The 19,600-nt window shown below is 40.8% G+C and overlaps 1 protein-coding gene across 12 annotated transcripts in view; it reads right to left on the reverse strand.

Moving 5' to 3' along the window:
* Nucleotides 1–1,829: 1,829 nt before the first annotated feature.
* The window catches only part of Slc8a1 (solute carrier family 8 member A1), a 375,206-nt gene continuing 357,435 nt past the window's right edge, over nucleotides 1,830–19,600 (reverse strand). For all 12 annotated transcript variants that reach the window (XM_052746397.1, XM_052746402.1, XM_052746400.1 and 9 more), the window contains one exon: nucleotides 1,830–18,214. In XM_052746397.1, coding sequence (XP_052602357.1) covers nucleotides 17,838–18,214 — 377 coding nt within the window. In that variant the 3' untranslated portion in view covers nucleotides 1,830–17,837. The remainder of the gene's footprint in view (nucleotides 18,215–19,600) is intronic.

The following is a 19,600-nucleotide window of genomic DNA, read 5'->3' on the forward strand; positions in this document are numbered from 1 at the left end:
TGGTCAGAAGGTAAAAATTATCAAGAAGGAATTTCAAGTCTAAGGTGATTTCTGCTGGATGAAGTGAACAGTGCTGTTATGGAAAGTAAGGTAGGGTGAGTCGGAATGGGGCATGTGATCAGCCATCAACGGAGGGGGACTCTTACTTAACTGACCCAATGGATGAAGAAATGGGGCTAAGAGTGGTTATTTGAACAAGAGATGTCGTAACCGTAGAGGATGTAAACGGCGACCATCATTTGCTGAGTATCAAGCCTTGCTATCAAGCACTGTGTACACTTATGCTTACCATGACCCTGAAGAGCAAGCACTAAGGTCAGCACCAGTGACACTGGTAGCTTTACAAACAAGGCCACTGGGGTTCAGATTGGTGCAAATTGCGCAGGTAGGTTGATGGTGCTACGAAGCTGAGTCTATGTGCACTGTTCTGCATTGTCTAAGTGTGGCTGTGTGGCTCGCTCTAACCTCACCTTCTGTGTTTAGTTCATATTAAAGGCGAGTGGATCAGTTAATGAACTGTGGGGAGAAGTGCAAGTCTTGATCATTTTTCAGCCTCTCCCACTTTTCCTTCTAATTATCTACTTGAATTTTAGTTAGGGGTTTTAAAGATTTATTTTTATTAGTGTGTGTGTGTGTGTGTGTGTGTGTGTGTGTGTGTGTGTGTGTGTGTGGTGTGGTGTGGTGTGTGTGTGAGAGAGTGGGGGGAGAGAGGGAGAGAGAGACTATTGAGGCTAGAAGAGGCCAATGGACACCCCGGATCTGGAGCTCTAGGTAGCTATAACCATGAGCTGCCTGATAGTTCTGGGACTAGAACTTGGGTCCTCTGTAAGAGCACCACTCTTAACAACTGAACCATCTCTTGAACCCCAGGCCTTCAATTTTTGAGTGTGCTTTTCACCTGCCTTCTGATTTTGATAAATTTGGAGCCCATGTATCTTTCTCATGTTCAGAACTTACCATGAAACCCATTGGGAGCACCTCCTTCGATCACTGTGGGAATGCTGTGAGAGGTTTAGGTCTGGTGGGTGTGTGTGTGTGTGTGTGTGTGTGTGTGTGTGTGTGTGTGTGTGTGTACATGCACGTTTAAAAAGCAGTAAGCAGTTACGGTATATGTAAATAAACCTATCACTCAGAAAATATCATAGTGGTATAACCCTTCTCCTTCTATGGTCTTCTAGACATGTTTATTTATCTTTCAACAGACAATCCCCTTGTCTTTTATGAACATCTTCAATCATCTACAGGGTACTAGTTTATGACATGAGAACTGATGTTGCTGTTTATGGGCCCCATAGAACAGTAAGATTATATCAGAAAGCAGACAGTATATACAATTTTCAACAGTGAATCTTTCAAGTGTCTCCCTGCCTCCCCAAGCTCTTACTAAGTCTGGAGCAAACCCCTAAAATTCATTGTTGTTTCTTTCAAATTTGACCTTGAGACTTAATACTTATGTGAGTGCATTTTCCTAGGTCAAATATACTACATCTTAAGCTAGGGCTCCTTTGTAGACAATTTTAGACTTTGTTATAGGAGAAATAAAAATAATTGAAGTCCATAGTTTCACAGCATGGCTTAGGGAGAGATGAAAAATCCTCAGCAGAAGACAGATTGGTGATTTCTCTGGCTATTAAGAACTTTTCCAATATTTGGTAAAGGACACAGGAAGTACATAGTAGATATTTGTTGACTGAATGAGTAAGTAAATTTTATCCATTAACTAAAGTGTCCCTGGACCCGCAACAATGAATATTTTGATTTTCCTTTGTTCATGTTAGTTAACAGAGCCACACGAAAGAGTACGTGAAAGTTGATAGAATATGAATGACTCATTTACAAACATTTATATTTCAATGTTAGGAAATATGGTGAGATTAGGAAAACAGTGAAGACAATGATTTGTACACAGTCAACTAGTTCAGGCAATGACATTCTCACAAATTACAGCTTAACACGATTAACAGCACATATAACATACATGTATGACAGACATTGCTTCTGATATTGACATACGATCAGTTATACACATAAGAAATATTGCCAGTTACAGTTTGGGTTATGAAATAGATACTTTTTTTTTGATAAGACATTTCAAATTACAGTATATCTCAGGCAGCATGCAGGAAAAGTCATTTATTGTATCTTTGTTAGGACATACTTTGCACCGAGCTTCCAATTTTTTTTTTCTGGTAGTTAGATCAAGAATACAGAAACCACAGAAATGATAGTATGGTTGAAATCAGCAGTTGTATTTACTGGCTGAGAGAATTTCTGGTAAAAATAAAATTTTCTGAATTCATTAACAAAATGCACAGTGATCATAAACTTAAAAAGTATTTTTTTCACAATTAATTCTTGTTTATTGATGAAACAGCAGCTGCAGGGAATTCTGAGAGCTGGATCTTACATGACAGCAGGGACTTAGTCTTCTGTGGGCTCACGTGATCACAACAGAGATGTTTACCATTTGAAATCACATATTATAACAAGGTGCTATACAAAGATCACAAATATTTGGTGTTTCTGTTTTAACGAATATGCTGTGGTTATTCCACAAAGAGACTAGATTAACAGGCAGTGTAAATCACAGGAATCTTAAGATTTTTAAAAATACATTTTATACAATAGGCTTCTTATTTCTTCACTAGCATTTCATTTTTATTTTTATTTTTTTTCTTTATACTTAAAGTCCTTAGAGAAACTAAGAGCTTCTGGCTCATGCCAAGAGAGTCAATAGGACTGATATTTCCCACAGGAATATGGCTGAGTGTACATTGAATCACAGTCAATAACGCAACATCTAATATAACAGATTATTTAAAAAATTCAAATCAAGTCTAATTATTTTAAAAGACAGAAGTTTGAACAAAACGGTAGTAATCAAAAGTTTATTTACAAAACATTTAAATATATAGTTTAATGGCTAGTTCTTGCTAACTGCACAGATTAAATTGGCGTACACAGTCTATTAACTCTCTGTGCAACGTTGGTAGGACCTCTGAGTCAACGAGTGTGGGGTGGTTGGGTGAGAAAATTAGACAGCAATTTCTGTCCACTCAATGTTCTTGAAGAGAAATGTTTTAATGCTTTCTCTGTGAGACAAGAGCTGTCGTTAGTGTTGGTGTGTTTAAGGTCTCCAAATGCAACCTAGTGTGATGTCCGAATTTGAGGAAAAGACTAATAAATGTGCCACTGGATTTTCAAATCCAGACGTAGCTTTCTTTTTCTTAGACTTCTGTGTATTACATCGGCTTAAAATATTTCCCTTAGTCATGAGAAACACAAAAAGATTCATTTTCAAAAGATAAGTGATGGAGTGAGCGTTTCTTACAATCACATTCATAATACAAGAAGTTAATCTACATTTTACAGATCATTAAACAATTTTCTTTGGCAGAAGACGATAAATAACTTTCTCCGCTTCTAACATTTCAATGAGGCCATTTTCTTTCCCGGTCCTCTCAGGTGTGTGGTCACTATTTCAGGATCATAGAACACCACAGATAGAAAAATATTTAATGAGCACAAATTGACAGTTAAATTCAAATAGTATTGATCCATTGCTGTAGGTATTTTACACAAGTATTTCTAACAGTACTTCTGATGATCATAATTCTGATGATCATAATTTTAACACAGTTAGCAATCATGGGCATGTTACCTTTCCTCTCCCCGCCGAATTTTATCTCTACAATGCTGAAGGAATACGCTGCAAAGTTTCTGATTGTTATACATTGTGTTTCCCCACAGAATGACTAACATAGGAGGTGCACACCTTTCTGTATGTGTTGTGCGCTGAAAGCGGCAATCTTTGTAGATTTCCTTTGTTTGCCTGAGAGGTTCAAAGCTGAAAGATTCAGCTAAGCTTCCCTCACTATTATTGCCACCAAACCACCATTCAGGAGATACCAAGTGTGATGAAGTTATTGAAAACACAGTCTTAGACATGGGCGATCTCCAGGTTGAGCTGGAGGAATGTGAGGATTGTGTACACTCACTCACGCTAAGATTGCCTCTAATTTTGTCTGTCTTTCCCTTCTCCTGCTCTTTGCCTCCAAAGGTTATTTGTGAGGGCTCCCTTACACTGGGAGTGCACCTGTACACATTGCTCTTTGCCCTTTAGCCTGTGGGGTCGGGGTGGGGGACTTGTTTGTGCTCATCTCTTTTCCAGAGAAGCTTTCAGGCATGAGGACATTGCAACCTTTTCTATAGGGATTGCCTGTTAAAATGGCTCAGGATGAATTCAGTTTACCCTTAAATCATCCACCAACTTTGTTCAGTGGTGAAGAATGGCCACCAACAGCCACTAGAGGCATGAGACAATTGTGAATTAGTTTCCCACTGGAGATCTCGACCCTCTTGCCTGCTCCATGGAATACTGCTCATGGTAGGGCCATGTTCTGTCCATATGTACAACAGCCATTTCCTTTCCTGGCCCTTGTTTAGAGAGCCATGAAGGAGACGTCTCATTGGTATGAGCTTTGTACTCTACAAATAAACCCCATGAAGTCTGGTTACAGTAACAGTTGTGCCAGCGGTGGTTAATATGGCTTTTGGGGAGGAGACTTGTGTTGTCCCATTAACCTGTGACTATCACTGGGAACGGTACTCACAGGCAAATCTGCTTATGGTTCTAAAACAATCATCTGCCACCTTCTCATGTCCGAGCCCTTTTGATGTTCTACACAATAAGGGTCTTTCATTATCCAACTGTTTCCCTGCTCTTTTGCGATTCAAATCCAGGTTTATTTCAAGGCCTCGGGATTGGAGCAAATTACACAGTGCGTGGATTGTGGACCGAGGAGAGATGCGTGGCAATTTCACCTTGGAAGTTTCCACTGTGGAGGCTTCTAAGGTGACTTTCAAAGGTCAGAAAAAAAAATATCAAGGCTTTGGGTCTTAGTGACATATTTGAGGCGACTGCATGGAATCTGACTTAGGCCTTCAGCTTCGAATATTAGATCCCATCATGGCAATGGCCTGCTGTGGCGATGTGACTTCTCAGAGAGGCTTTGATTTTGAGTAAAAGAATATGTAAGTGGAGATGCAGGGGATGATGATTGAGACCAAATGGGCTGTGCTGGAACTGGGGCTATAAGTAGTCAAGTCTGTTTGAGAGGTATAGGACAAGAGAGAGGGCTTCATTGGGAAAGCATCCCCCCACCCCCACCAGCGCAAATGGACAATCAGCGCTCAGTTTTGACCAGTAACAGTAGAGGCACACGGATTCCTGAATTGCTTTTCTGGCTCCAAAGCAAGGACAAACACACGCAGGTATTTTAAGTACTCAAGGGTTTCAGGTTAGATTTTAGAGGACAGACAGACACATGTCCACACATACTCACATAACTCATTATCTTAGCCTGGCTTTTTAAGACATTCTCATTTGCTAAGTGACCTGAATATTCAGCACTCCAATGCCAGCAAGAGAGCCTTGGAAGTTGACCCCAGGGGGGACCTAGGGTGATGCCTACAGCGCCTGCTGTTTCCAAGTCTTATGAGCCCCTTGGTTTATCTTGAATCAGCTTCCCAAACTCTAACCAGTAGTCACTGTATCTCAGTAGACTCCCACTCCTCAAACCAGAAGACATTCGTTCAGCAGGATGCAGGACCACTACAAAATAGTTTCCCATGAAGGATAACACAGGAAACCAACCATGAGAAACGGTTCCTTAGTTGTTTTCTGGACTGTGGGGTGGTCAGGTAAAGTACATGCACAAGTGTATTTTAAAAGAAAGACTCAGGGAAGAGAGGATTCCTGGAGTCCCATTTAAAAAAAGATAGAAAGAAAAGAAGAAAAAACAAGAAGCCACTGTGAAGTTAGTTTTCCTTCAAATTGAATTAATTCTAAGTCTGAATTATGGACTTTTAACCCACATGTCTGAGTCTATTGTGCCGAAAGGAAGGCTGCCATTTAAGCCTTTAAGCTTCTTTCTGGGGGAGCAGAATTAAAGAGGGGGTGACATTGACCATTCTTAGCCATGCAGAGCACTGTGTGGATCGATGGTTTTGAACTGCAGCATGCATTAGAACGATCCAAAGAGCTTGTTAAAACCCACAGTGCGGCACCTACTCCTGGCATTTCTGATTTATAGAGGGCTGGGGTCTCAAGTGGGAGCAGCTGATTTGCATATTTCACAGGTTTCCTAAGTCCCTGCTGATGTGGCTTGGCTGCAGACCTAACTTTTAAGAATCGCTGTAGTTGCTTATTCTAAAACAGCCTTTATATAGTTACCCTTGTCACCCTAATTGCATTCTTACATCAAAGCTTTTCCATGTGGGATGGGAAGATCAATACTGAATTTTCTCTCCAGAAGCTCATCAAGTAGCAAGGGCTAGATTCCATTGGCGTTGGTTTAATTATAGACCGTTTTTAGGTTTAGAAAGTCAAGCATATATCAGCATATACAATAAACGTGTCCATAAAATATAATTCTAACCCATGTTCTATGCTCTGGCCTTCCTATATAATTTTCTATGTTATTAAGCGTGATGCCCTGAAAGTCCATTTCTAGAAAAGTCCACACTCTTCGTATAATGTTATTTTTGTAATAACATTACAATTCTCTTCCGCCACTTAGGTGACAGTCACCTTATCACTTCAGGGTAATTAACGCTGTGACTAAATTTGTTCACAGTTTCTTGGCTGAGCACAAACAAATGAGTTGTTGATGTTTTCTTAGTGAAATCTGTGTGAAAGTTTGCTAATCCCAAGAGCTTCTGGAAAAGATTGAACAGAGGGAAGGTTTCAAGGGACATTCTGGGCTTTCAGGTGAGCGCGAGTTAAGGTGGACAAGCCAGTCAGCAGGCACAATTAGAGATTGCAATTTGCTTGGCTGGAAGACCTGGGTCAGCTTAAGGGGTGTGGCTCTGGCGGGGTTGAGGAAGATTGACAGGCATTTGTGTGAATGGAAGGAAGGCTGAGTTTGTTGGAGAAAGGGGTTTCTCTTCCTTAAGCAAAGGCTTCCCTTTGATTGACAGCACAACCAGGATTGCTTAAGGCAGTCACCAGCAGAAAATGCCTATGGTGCATATTTATTTTTACAAAGATGAAACCCTATTTTTTTTCAGTTTACTATTTCTTAATCAAAAGTGAAATAGAGGTCAAATTTGATGTGACAGAATCGTTGCAATTTAAAAATCTGATGCATTTGCTGCAGCTGAATGGCATCTCTGGATGGAAATCTATAATGAGAAAAGGAAGGGTATTTTTATCCCCAAGCGGCAGTCACAGAAATGATTATACTTGGAACAAAAATATTACCCATTTAAATTTCTCCTCTCTACGCTGAGGCTCACAAAGCCACTTTATATGTTGCAATGTGTCAATCATGTTTGGTTACCCCTTCCTTCCCCCTCACAAATTTGGCTTTGTGGCTCAGGACTAATAAAGCTGGGACGCATTACTCCCACTGATGTTGAAATAATTTTGTCATTTCTTAAGACATTCCAATTGGGATTCCTTCAAGAGAAAGCTTACATTCATTCCACGGAAATATTCTTTGTTTATATAAGCAGAGCTCTGTTATTATTTTTTTTCCCTTCCTTTCCTTGTGAAAATGTCTACATGCTTTTTCTGTGTTTTATGTTCCATTTCAGATCACCAAGGAAGCATTGTGGCTGTGGCAGTCCAGGTAATTGCTATGGTTATGATTTAAGAAGTCTTTCTGTGAAATCTTTTGGAGTAGTCATTTCTCCATAACAAAGAGGGTATTTAACAGACAATTGAATCTGTAGCAAATGGTATCCTTTTTTTCCCCCCATTTTCCTGTAGAATACTTGTACCTTTAAATAAACTTGGAGGGGGTGGGCTGCTGGCCACTGGGCAGCTTGTTTATAATTTCATATAGTTTAGTAGAAAACAGTGCTGACAATCTCTTTCTCCTATCCGTTGGGGAGCTTAAGGAATGCGAAACAAAAGGGGAGTTGCTGTGAGACACTGTGAAAACTTAAAGGTCACCCTTAGAAGAAGAATGGATTTGGCCTTCAGAAGGTCAATGAGTTGAAATCCATTCCAACCTTTTAGATGCTTCTTCCAATGGAGGAAATTTCCCATTCCCTCCGCCCAGCAGTGGACAAGTAATTATTTTCAAATAAATTGGTAAGTGCCTCCCAGATGCATGTGGCTTGGCACTTGTTCTGTTAATTGAGTACAAGGAGGAGCAACTGGTTGGCAATGTGAAGCATCTTTAGCCCACGCCTACCAGAGGAAGGAAACAGAAAGCTACTGATCGCAGGGGGGCTGGATGTGTTCTGGAACACAACGACATGACGTCCTCATCCATCCCTCATGTAGCAATGAGAAGATTCAAAGCCGGAGGGATCTGAAGACTCATAACTTTCGGAAACACATAGATCTGGCTACCTTTCCAAAAGAGAAAGCCTTTGAGTCTCTTCGCTGGTGATGACTGGGCATTCAAATGAAGAGAGCACTGTGTACTCAGAAAGAAGCTAAGGTCCTCTTCTCTAGATGCTGTCAATTGATGAAGAATGCAGTTTTAGCTCAGAGAGGAGCCAGAAGCCACCACGTCAAGGACGTTCAATGTTGGTAGTTAGTAGAAAGAACTTCGATAACAACAAAGCAAAGGACGCTAAGAACAAGCTTTCCACACCTTGAAATGCTAACTAACAGCCCAGTCTCACATGGTGATTGGCTCATAGAAGACTCTGGAATGCGCTAGTGGAGTCCGAACCCATTCATCTTGATGGTGAAAGACAGAATGTGAAAATTAAGAAAGTCATTACTTCTACTTTTATTAAAGGGAAGTTCTTTGATCAGTTGCAGAATGACCCCGTTAAATAATCTCACATTCATAAAATATCCTTAGACCAAAATGAAAGGTTAATTTAATTAGAAGGCTGTAATTGGAATCTGGTTAAATCCAGGGCCAGTGTTAATTGTCTTAAATCATCCTGCCTTTAATTCTTCACCTTACCTTATGATACTTAATATAACATTTTATCAAAACAAATGCTTGAAGTTTATGAGTTAGTGTCAAAAACATAAAGTCTGATTTTGAAACGGCTCCACTGGCTAGACTGAAAAGCTAAAAGTTTGAACTGAGTGGATAGTCACTGAGTGATTGTGGATGGAGGCTTTGTTCAACTGGTTTGTTTTTATGCCTCTCTGGCTTGACTTTTATCTGATCCCTTGTCAATCTGAAATCACTCATTTAATATTGATCTAGCTCCACCCATTTTATGACAGCTTTTTAGTGAGCACAGTATTACTTTAGAGACACTCAAAATGATGTGTGCTTTCGTTCAAAGCTTCTGGTTTAACCAGTGAAGTACTTGGCATTCCCCTGCCCCCTTCATTATATGCTCTGAAATAGCTGTTCTCTTTCCCTGGGAGGATTTAAAAAGATAGAAAGTGGAGACCAGTGCTCTTTCTGTATCCTCTTATAGACTGAGTATGGAGAACATTCCACTGGGAACGGGGGAGATATAAAGTTACCAAGAAGGGCAAAACATCAAGACAGCCCATTGAAAACCCTGTCATCATCTCTAACCCAGCAGCCTCTGCAGACCCTTCCTTCCTTCTGTTTTGGTTTTGAAAAATTATTAAATATTTTGTCATGCCTTTAAAGAGACCCAAAATAATTCTGATTTTTTTTAAAAAATAAAACAACTCTAAATTTGAGGTGAAGACAGAATACTACTGGCTGTGAAAGCTGATATATTGATCAACAGAAGCTCTGAAGCAATATGAAAGGAATCCTAAGCAGTAATAAAGCAATCTTTCTTTTCATTTGACCAATGACATGACCGCTGGAGTCAAAGTTCCTGTAAGATACTGATGATGGCAGAAACTCTGTTCTTGGAGTTTCAAAGACAAACATTTTTTGAGGGCTTAACGATAACAATTGTAAATGATTTCCAAAGGCTTTACACCCGTTCAGCTCCATGCCTTGCCCTGAGAGGACCGCTTGAGAAGTTTCATGGGCAACTGGTTGGCCGGGCTAGTAGGATTTTGGAGGAGAAATGGCAGAGACAAAACAATCAGCAGACATGAAAGTTGGGGGGAGGGGGTTGGCTCTGTTGTGGCTGTCTAACCTTAACCAGAGCTAGTGAAAGATCCACAGGCTGGGTGATAAAATATCTGTGGACAGATTGGGTGAGACCCCTCCTCTGTATCTCCCAACATGCCAAAATACATTTCTAGAAAGTATTAACTGATACATGGTTGCCTGGCTGCTTGGTACCATTTCTCAAGCGAAAATATAAAATCCCATCCTATTAACTTCCAGAATTTGGCCTTGACCAGAATTTTTTTTTTTTCAAGAGCTGTTTTTGACACTCATTCAAAAAAGCAGACAGAACCAAATTAACCCTAAAGGCTTCCTATCTGAAATGCTGGCTAAATAAAAGAAATAAAGATGAATTTCTTCTTTTTTTAAAAAAAGATTTTTACAACTGTTTTGGGAAGAATACTTGTTATTCCAAACAGTTCTCAAACAACTTGGAAGGCACACCTTTAAGAACAACTTTGCTCCATTTATGACAGAGATCCGATTTGAAAGAAACTAAGTTGACATGGATTTCTGGGCAACCCTAGATATGTAGAATGCAGTTCCAGTTACTGGACATGTGAAACTTATTTTTGTCTTTAATGTCCACGTCTGCATGGTGTGGGAGAAATAGGAGAGAGGAGAGCCAGTGTTGAAACAATGTCCCATTTCAAGGAAAAGAATTTTGCAGCTAGTACTCCAAATACTCTGAACCTGGTTTCACACCAGCTAAAATGCAAACCTTTGGTAGAAAAAAGACTAAAGGCAACATTCACATTAGTTATACCCAAGAACGCTGGTCCATCAAAAACATTTAACTACTGGTAAATCTGCCTGGACCTTGGGGTTACAGGGGCTAGACTCAAGTTCAATATCCCATCCCATATATCGATTCAACATTATAATTAGTCCTGAAATGGTAGTAACAATATCAAAATGAAGTCATCTTTTAAAAGGGGTGAAGTATTATGTTACCAAGTTGAGTAATTTAAAAGCATTATACATTTAAAAATGGAAGGAAATTCTTGAAAAATATTTTTATGAGACATCTGCACAGCTCTAATGTATTCCGTAAAATAATTCAATGCCATGGAAAGTATGCCAAAAGCATACTTTTCTTTAGTTGTCCAAGCCAAAAACTGTATATGCCCAGCTTTGATTTTCATGTCAAACAGGAGAATGAGTTTAAATTACACAGTTGTCTCAGGAAACTGGGAATCTTTCTTACTTAAGGTTAATGACATTCAAATATCTTAAATAAGGGTAACACGTGATGAAATCTACTTAACATATGTTCTTTGTGCCAAACTACTTCATTTAAAAGATATAATCTTGTCAAAGTGTAGCTAATTCATATCATTTTCTTAACCATACAACTTGATTCTATGAGCATTACTGCAATGCAGTTGAAAAAACTCCTAAGATTTTTGTTTAGGATATTTTTCAAGTCTAATGTTTGCTAAAATGAATTTAGCAATGTAGAGAAAGATTCACAAAGAGTCTCATTTTTTTTTCCACAAAAGCATCCATTACAGTCATATGATTCATATCATCGAAGTACTACCTAGTTTATTTCTTCAGTGAAATATTTTGTGAAGCAGTTCCATATCTGGTTTAATTGAATACATTTAATACATAGGGGTAGTTCTCTTGTTTGGAAAGAAAACTCAGGATGATGATCTTCACAATGGATGTGGGACATTGCAAATGAACAACCACACTTTTAGAAAAGATCTCCTTTTTGCAAAACTGTTCTCCTCTACTACATGTTTGCAAGAGAGTCTAAGAAGCAGTTCTGCACATTGTACACTCACTGTCAAGGAGTGTCGGTAGAGAGGGCTGTATAGTCATCCCAATAATCAGCTTTCCCTGCCTCCAGTACATTTTTAGATTTGGCAGAGTATACTTGTCTTTGTAGCACACAAATTATTAGGGATGGACTCTGTGCATTAACTATTAAAGCAGATCCAGTAACCCTGAAGCTTGGTCATTTCTTTCTTAGTCTATTTGGTCATTAATGTGAGTTTTCCAACACATTGCCTACCTGAAACACAGTAGCCAGTGAAACACTCAAGCCTCTCATAGTTCTTAGAGTCATATCTATTTTTCTGTGTTTACGTATGACACCTTTAGAGAAGCCTCTTCATGGGGTTTGGGGACATATGTCTTACTGTTCTTTCCCACTCTGTACTTATAGATATTGAGAGACTAGGCCGTGAGATGGACACTGGGCATGATAAATATGACCCCCAAAGACATCAGTGAATTAGCATGTAACTCTAGGGTACCACACACCCCCAAGCATTTGTGGAGATACTACACTTTGTTCTAAAATCTGTTGTCTGTGTGGAAAGTCATCCTAGTTGATTTTCTATGACAAGTTCGCTCTTGGAAGAAAAATTCCCAAGCAATTCCTTGTAGCATGAGCCTTCCCCTATTGCTGAGCGGCAACAGCGGGCGTCACAACATTTATTGAGTGCACTGAGTGGCCGATGAAGAATGACAAAAGTTGGGCAATACGGGAAGGAAAGGCTGCACTATGAAGTGACGCTCTTAGCTAAAAGTTAAGTACATCAAAATAACTGATGATGTGTAAATGTCCCTTGAGGCAGTGGAATCAGAGAACCTTTGACAAAACTGAAAATCTGGAGATTCTTGAGTGCATCTCTTTGGACACCTTGGCAGGCTGAGGCAAAGTCACAGCAAGCTGGATACTTACCATTCCCTGTGGAGTGGACAACAAAAGCACCCCCTGCCTCTCTTAGGAATTCTCCCTCTCAGTGGTTGGCCCTTCTGCGGGAAGGGCATTCTCTGCTTTGGGACATTGGTATCCACGGCCTGGTTAAGTATTAAAAATGAAACACCTGACTATTTCAGTTATGTTGCTTTTCCACGGTATCCCTGGTGATACAGTACCATTGGGACTACCCAACCTTTGAAATGTGCGGGCCTGTGCGAAAACAATGGGTACGGCAATAACAGTGTGTGAAAAGAATAGCAAAATCCCCAAGTCCATTACAAAAGAAATCAAATAAAATGCGTAGGGAGACACGAACACACATTAATGAATCTATTCACAAGAACACATGTCCTCAGTAAGATAAATGTGGTTTTTGCACGTCTCTTTTCTGTGACACACCACTTATTTGCCAACCTGATAGTCACATCACTTTCTAGTTTTTGCCAATGGTTAGAATGCCTTGCCCAAGAGGCATGATTCTTATAGAGCATACTAGATGATAGTTGTAAGTTAGGATGAACATACATTGTCGATGGGGAAATGGCCACACGTTCTTAAACTCATAAAGGTACAGCCACGACTTGCTCTGGGTATAGTTTCCCAAGATCAGAAAAGGAAAATCAAAATCAAGAGATGGATACCACATTTTCAACTCAGAAGGAAAATGAAAGACGTCTTCTTGAAGCTGAGTTGCTTTAGAAAAAGAGGGAGGGGGCTCTAATTTCTTTGACAAAGCTGTCAGATGTGAGAGCAAACTGGTCCCTCTCATTTTCTTTTGAGAGCTTAAGCCCAGAAATGTGAAAGCATGGCATTTCTAATGAGGAAGCCCGGTGTGGAAAGGACAATGGAAACAATGTGTTTCTGTTTGTGTGGAGATCACTTCTTGGGGAGGGGACACTCGTGAGATGCGAGGAGCTACCTGTCCATCCCTCAGGCTTGTTTTAGACAGCATGTTTAGGCTATCATCTTATATTTGAGAAGCAACAGCCACAAAAACTTAGTGCACTTATACTATAGAGAGCAAGGTTCTCTGAAAGGTTTCTGGTTGAAAGCCCTGGATCACTGTCAACAAATGGATGTTTGTTCCTAAGCACTTGATGTTAATCAGCCAGAGAATTTGGCTCAAGTCTACTAAATGGTCAAGGATCCCCACTATAGTACTCACTTGGCTCTTTGTTCAAGAAGTAAACACTGGCTACCAATTTGATATGAAATTAAAGATCAATATTCAGGAGGCCTATCGATTCTTTGACTCAAGAAGAGTGTTCAAATTGTACCTTATTTCCTTCCACTTTGAAAATGTGCTACAGGTGTCCACACAAAGCTGTGATGAAAGATTCTGTGGGAATCTTTACGATGATCAGATGAACAGAGTGTCATTTTCATGCACCTACTGTCTGTTGAGAATCTACCACGGTAAGAGGACAATATTTTTTTTCCCCACAATTCCTATTCTATGTCTGGTGTCACCTCTTCTGTGCTCTTTTGATTGTATGAGACAGGAAAGTCAGTAACTTATACAATTCATAGAGCCAGAAATTAATAACATAATGCTGAAGCTGTACTGGGAGCAAGAAGAAATACAATACATAATACTAGGTGGGCAATCTGCTTGTCCCTTGGGAAGTGACTGTTCTTCCAATAACCATTGTGATGGGCTACATGATTTCGTATACCATGCTGTGTGCTGAAAGTTGCCTGACCATTCATAGTTTGAGTCCATGTTCTTGGGTGCAGAAAGCAAGAAGACAGAGTTCAACTAAAAGGTGAGAAAGCAGTGGAAACAAGGCACATCCAATGTTGACCACAGCATCACAGGACAGACAGACACGCAGACTCCATGTGCCACTCTTGGGACATTTAAATGAGAACACTGCATGACCAAAGAGCTAATGTTTGCTCGACCCTGAATTCTGGCTGTCTCCTTTCCCATGGATGAGGATACCACGTGCACAATGATACCTTTTTGGTCTTTATTTCTTCAGAACATAAAAACAAACAATGGAGAATGGAGTAGGTGATCATGAGGGGAGGCATTCCACAGAACAGACTCTGCTGTGCCGCTGGTGATGAAATCACAAACAATTAGAAACTTTATTATTTTTTTTCCGTGTCAATAATGTGTACCAATTTTAAGGAACAGCACTGTGAGTGCCTGTCCTCCTACAGCTGTGCACAATACACACAAAATAAAATAATCAAACAAATAAGATGAAATCATTTTACACATAATAATTAACAACCCTGAACATCCAGAATCATATTTTCCCTACAGCATGAAGACTGAACAGGCAAACAAACCAAAAAAACTTGAACTTGAAACTGACCAACAGCAAGAATTTCTTGGGAAGTTCTCTGTGAAAATTCACTACAGGATGATTGACATTCCAAAGATGGAATGTAAAACAAACAAACAAACAAAACAAAACAAAACAGTGCAAAACCTTTCTAATGTTTTAATCATGTATATCCTTGGACTGTATTTACTGAGTAGTTCTAGGCTAGCTTTCCACTTTTAAAATCTAAAATGAAGTTAAAAAAAAAAATCACAGCAAGACGGGTTAGAATGTATCACCGAGGGTCACCGGTGTCACCAATGTTGGCGGGCTGTGGTATCTTGTTATGGAAAGGTATCACTGCCACATAGATTAAAAACAGGTTAACCCCGTCTTCTCAGTGATTTCGGTCACCACCATGATTACCCTGCCTGGTCTAAAGTAGGAAGATGAACAAACCTACCAGTTGGCCAAGGCTGAAGAGTACTTTTCCAAAGCTAAACATTACATTCTTTCAAGAAAAAAACATGAGCATTTGGTCAACTGCTTTTGTTGTGCAATTTTAATGTGATTGTGTTAAAAAGAAGTCATAATTACCTTTCTCTTGCAAGATAAAACCCTCTCAGTATGGTTAGGTCAACTCTTAGTATTTGAATAGGAATCCCATCCACTATGTACCCCCTGGGGGCGGGAATCTGGCTTGTCTTGGTCACTGTTCAGCTACCAGGAGGTAGTATATTACCTGGCCTGTTGAATGGGTAACAGGTATCTAACTATTCACTCAGTCACTAAAATGTTTATTAAATAATGGACAGCTACGATCACAGTGGAAGAAGAGAAAGGAGGTCTCAGCAACATTTACTTAAGTATCTTTGAATCAATGCAAAGGGCCACGGAGGTCTCAGAGAAGTCTCTGAGAAGATGGGCGAAGCCATTCCATTTTCCCTCGTTAGTGGAATCACTACTTTTGGAATGTTGGGTTTTTCTTTGCTCTTTGGTATTTTTGAATAGAAAGAGCTGTTTGCTTCAAAGGGTTAACGATCCCCAGTGTAATCCTCCCGGGAGGAGGCCTCGGTCCCTTTGACTCATCTCCTCTTTGCTTCACACACAGGGGACTTTAAGGGGCCTACTGGTCACCCTGGTTTCCTTTCCACTCAGGAGCTGCTAATGAATTCAGGCTCTGGAAGGTGAATGAAGCAGGGCTCAAAACGGCCTTCTACATACAAAAATAAAACGAAGTAGCACTATCCACCTTCTGTGCCAGACAGAGAAGATGTGCAATAAATACTTTGGGGGAGGGGTAGTGTGGGAAAAAGTGGCTCTCAAAGTCCAGGCACATCCAAAGGATCCACTTTTCTCCCCAGCCTCTCTCTTTGGCCTGCCTGAATTAATGATGGGTGAATCTTGGAGGCCTCTGATACGTTCTACATGGCTAAAATCCCATGGAGATCTCTGTAGTTTTCCTGCGGTCCTCTCAATAACTTCAGTCTCTCCTCACATGGACAATTATTGCTTCTTAGAAATGAACGTGCAGATTCATGAACATTAAGCCATTTTCTTTTTTTTTTCCCTACTGGTATTCAAACTCAGTAACAACTCAAAAGTAACAACTCAGGTGAAAGGAAAACTCACTTACGTCTTCAATGTCCAATCAACGTCGCTGAATGGGAGAACGGTATTTGCTATACTCTACTATATACAGATACTCTTTGTTTTATTTGTTTTTTTTTTTTTTTTTTGTCCATGCACTGTGTAATGGGGATCACAACAACATTCCCAAACAGGCACATGAAGGAGGGCAAATGTTCAGTCATGACTGGGACAGGATTGTGCAAGCCATGGAAAATAAAACGGATGGAAAAATCCCAGGCAACAGCAACATGGTACCTGGACACACCTGATGACCAAAAGGATGATAGATTTCTTTCTTTTTTTTTTTGGATGGGGTTAATCTTCCTGCTTGCAGGGGGTTGGGTGGTGGGCAGGAGGAGGTCTGGGATGGGATACCTGGGGAATGAGCTGGGCTGGAAGGAATAAAGGTCTTGCTAATCACAGTTCAGAGCTCAAGAGGTTAAGGGATAAAGAGTTCTGTGTGTTCCTGGGAATCTAGGCACGTTATCCCTGTGCCTGTTGAACAAGACTGCCAGGCACCATTTCCTTAGCTACGTCTAGAACCATCACTTTTCCTGGCTCCATTTCAGTTCCCATGCTTTGCTTCCTTGAGGCAGGTCGCCTCTGTTCACATCTCGGAGATAAGCAGAAAATTTGGTAACATAGCAAAGACGTGGCTTCTTTCTTCTTCCATGCCCAGATCCTTCCTTAATCCAAAGTAATGTGTAAAGTGTTTGGAGGAGGTGAGGAGAGAATCGTAATGACTTCCATACCGATCCCACATCCATTCACCTTTGGGTGGATCACCGCTTCCCATAAAGAGAAGTAGGATCCTGGCTCTCCAAACGGAACAAGGTGAAACCAAACGCCAACCGCCACCTCCCCGACCCCATCGGGAACAAAACAAAACAAGAAAAACAAATAAAAGCCTCAATCGTTTATGAACTTGGAGAGAGTCCAGCCCTTCTCGGCTGAGATGCAAGATGGCCCTGCCTCCACGCCTTGTTCAACACGATGATGCCCCGGGAATGGGAGATGGTGGTTTCTGACTTGCGCCCTAGTATAGAGTATGCTCTTGAAGCTGGATTCCATCAGCAGGTTAAGTGAACATGACCAATGTCAGTTTCCTCTGTTCATTATACATAATTTTTTTATGTATATATATGTATATATATAAATTTACTATATCTGATCGTTCCTTTAGAAGCCTTTTATGTGGCAGTAGGCCTCCAGGGAGGAGAAGAAAATGTACAAGAGCCACAGGAGCACGAACAGGCAGGATGTGAGGAGCTTGGCAGTCCGGGGCCCACCCAGCTCACCTCCTATTTCTGGCCTCCGCCGATACAGCAGCACCCCCACGTTGATGAATGCAAAAATGGTGAAGAGCGTGACCGAGAAAGCTAGGGTGCCAGGTGACACTCTGAACTGTTCCCCGTTGGCTGCATGGTAGATGGCAGCAATGGACCAGGCCACGCCGATTCCCAGGAAGACGTTCACAGCATTGCTTCCAGTGACGTTGCCGATGGATGCATCTGCGTACTGGTCCTGAGTGGCTGCTACTTTGCTGGCAAATGTGTCTGCAAGAGAAAGAAGAAGAAGAAAAAAAAAAAGGCCATGACACTGAGTTAACCTCACATGCATGCCCATGGGGTGCCAGGAGCTTCTACTGGGTAGTCTAGACTCAAGCCCGGAGTAGTCTGTTGTGTCTCTTTGAGTTAGTCTTCTGGTCAAAGGAACAGAGTATAGACATCAGGAGTCAAGGGCTTGGTGCTGCCTGTGTTACCAACAGAGAAAGTCCTGTGAGTCAATTTCTTTATCCACAGATATTATAGTTCTTTGTCCACTGGGCTTACATGGCAGTTTTTTTTTTTTTTTTCTTTCTGAAGTGTTCATAGCCCAAGTTATATCAAAATCCAATGGGGGCCTTCAAAAGACTGACTATTGCCAGGCTCCCTCCAGCTGTTCTTGGTCATAATCCCTGGGGCCCAGAAATCTATTTTCACAGAATTCCGCAAGATTTCTAGGTCACTACGTGTTGAAAACGGTTGCTGGAGGGTATTATGAAAATGCTGGATCAGCAGCTATTGCTTACAGATGAGCGGGCTAACATGTCAGGAGAGAATTTCCTAAGATCAAGGAGCAAGTCAATACTGCAACTGGAAAGAATCAGACTGTAATCACAGCTGACATTTGCCTAGAGCCCCGAGAATAGGAAAGTAGGTTCACCTGTTTGACAGTATTGATTGTGATAATAATAATAGGTCATGAAATGAGGCCTATAGATGATACATACACAGCAGGCGCCATGTCACACGGCTAAGAGGAAATGATGGTGAATTTGGGGCATCTGCCTCCTGCCTTCAAGACTCACTCCATTACCATGTTCACTGAACCATCTTAACCCTCGCCATGCCACAGATACCAGTAGGCATCCTCCAAGCTCTCTGTTGGCCAACACTCTTCACTGTGCCATTTTGTGAAGACAGGGATGTCATGGCTCACTAGAGGGCAAGTTTTTGGATAGCAATAGCTTATTAGCATACAGAGGTTTCTAATCCTCCTTTACAATGAACTTTGTGACCCTAGGCCTCAGTTGTTCATCTGTGGAATGGGATACTGATACTCACTTAGACTTGCTGTTTTTAAGATGGGAGAGAATATGGAAAATGCTGTTTACACTTCTTGGTCAGGGTAGGTAGCTTTCTGTTGTTTTGTAGAGATAATAAAACTAGAGTCATCTGGATTAGTTTACAAGTTGGGATGGGTTGAGCTATGGCCCCACTTGTTAATTAGGAAGATATTCCATTTCTGGCCTGTGTGATGCCTAGTCCCTGACAATGAGGATTTTTTTTCAGGGCTGGTGAGATGGCTCAGTGGATAAAGGCACCTGCAGTGCAAGCCTCCTGTCCTGAGTTCAATCCTTGGAACCTGTGTAAAAAAACTAACTCTCCAAAGTTGTTGTC

This window comes from Peromyscus californicus, unplaced genomic scaffold, assembly GCF_007827085.1.
Source record: "Peromyscus californicus insignis strain IS unplaced genomic scaffold, ASM782708v3 Scaffold_1__1_contigs__length_55948999, whole genome shotgun sequence".
Taxonomy (NCBI): Eukaryota; Metazoa; Chordata; class Mammalia; order Rodentia; family Cricetidae; genus Peromyscus; species Peromyscus californicus.